The following is a 974-nucleotide window of genomic DNA, read 5'->3' on the forward strand; positions in this document are numbered from 1 at the left end:
CGTAGATAGAACACATTTGTAAATGCAGATTTGAAAGAATTTTATTTCGCAGTTACGTCATTTTTTTTAATAAACAACAAACATCAACATTTTCGGTTTGAAAGAATTTAAATGTTAAATTATAAAATTAATAAAAATATACTGTAAATGAAACTTCGTTGCAACTTTGTCCTTATTTTGTTGCAAACAAACTCAATTTTAACAAAAGCTTATGGCCAAAAATATGACTACATCGGCTGCTTTCAATGGGTTCGATCACCTTTATTCGAAATTCATGATGATGTCGAAGATTGTGCTGCCAATTGCAAGTTTACGAATCCATTTAATAACATGATCGGCTTGAAGAACGGCCGCGAATGTCACTGCGTAAGCGGGGTCAGTTCGGCAGTGGCTTCCTGGCGGTGCAACATGTTCTGTAAGAACTTCTCATGCGGTGGGGTTGAGTTTTATTCAGTTTATAAAATTCAACCACGTCAGGAACACGACATATATTATTGCCATGTGCATCCGGAAAATTCAGAGAACGCCATATATTCACGAAATTTTGACAATCTGGATAGCCTTGAAATGTGTGCACATTTCTGTTTGGAAATGAACATGACATTCTTTAGGAAGACAATATTTTATAATAAATGCAACTGTTTCCAGGAGGTCAAATATGCACTTTATTTTCGCTCAGCCGATGAAAGCTTCCACGCTGTATTATGCTCCAAAAATGAAGCAGAAATTTGTGAATATTATTTTGAATCTCTTAGAAATCTGCCGACTATATTTTCAACGCGTTTATTTTACGAATTCCAGAGAGGAGTATCAACGTTCTCTCACTGCAAAACCATAAACTATGAAATACAAGAAAGGTGTCCAGAAGGTTGTAGTGAAGGCTGGAAGGGAGATTCGTGCAGAGAAAGAGATTGTACGAGGAACAATGGTGACTGTGGTGACGAGATGAAATGTATTGAGTCCACGGTCAATGG

The 974-nt window shown here is 36.8% G+C and overlaps 1 protein-coding gene across 1 annotated transcript in view; it reads left to right on the forward strand.

Annotated features, from left to right (window-relative positions):
• HELRODRAFT_184540 (hypothetical protein) overlaps window positions 1-966 on the forward strand; it is a gene marked incomplete at both ends in the record, with an annotated part of 3,652 nt that extends 2,686 nt beyond the window's left edge. The window contains one exon of the mRNA XM_009033415.1: window positions 209-966. Coding sequence (XP_009031663.1) covers window positions 209-966 — 758 coding nt within the window. The remainder of the gene's footprint in view (window positions 1-208) is intronic.
• Window positions 967-974: the final 8 nt, after the last annotated feature.

The sequence above is a fragment of the Helobdella robusta genome (genome assembly GCF_000326865.2).
Source record: "Helobdella robusta unplaced genomic scaffold HELROscaffold_905, whole genome shotgun sequence".
NCBI classification, from domain to species: domain Eukaryota; kingdom Metazoa; phylum Annelida; class Clitellata; order Rhynchobdellida; family Glossiphoniidae; genus Helobdella; species Helobdella robusta.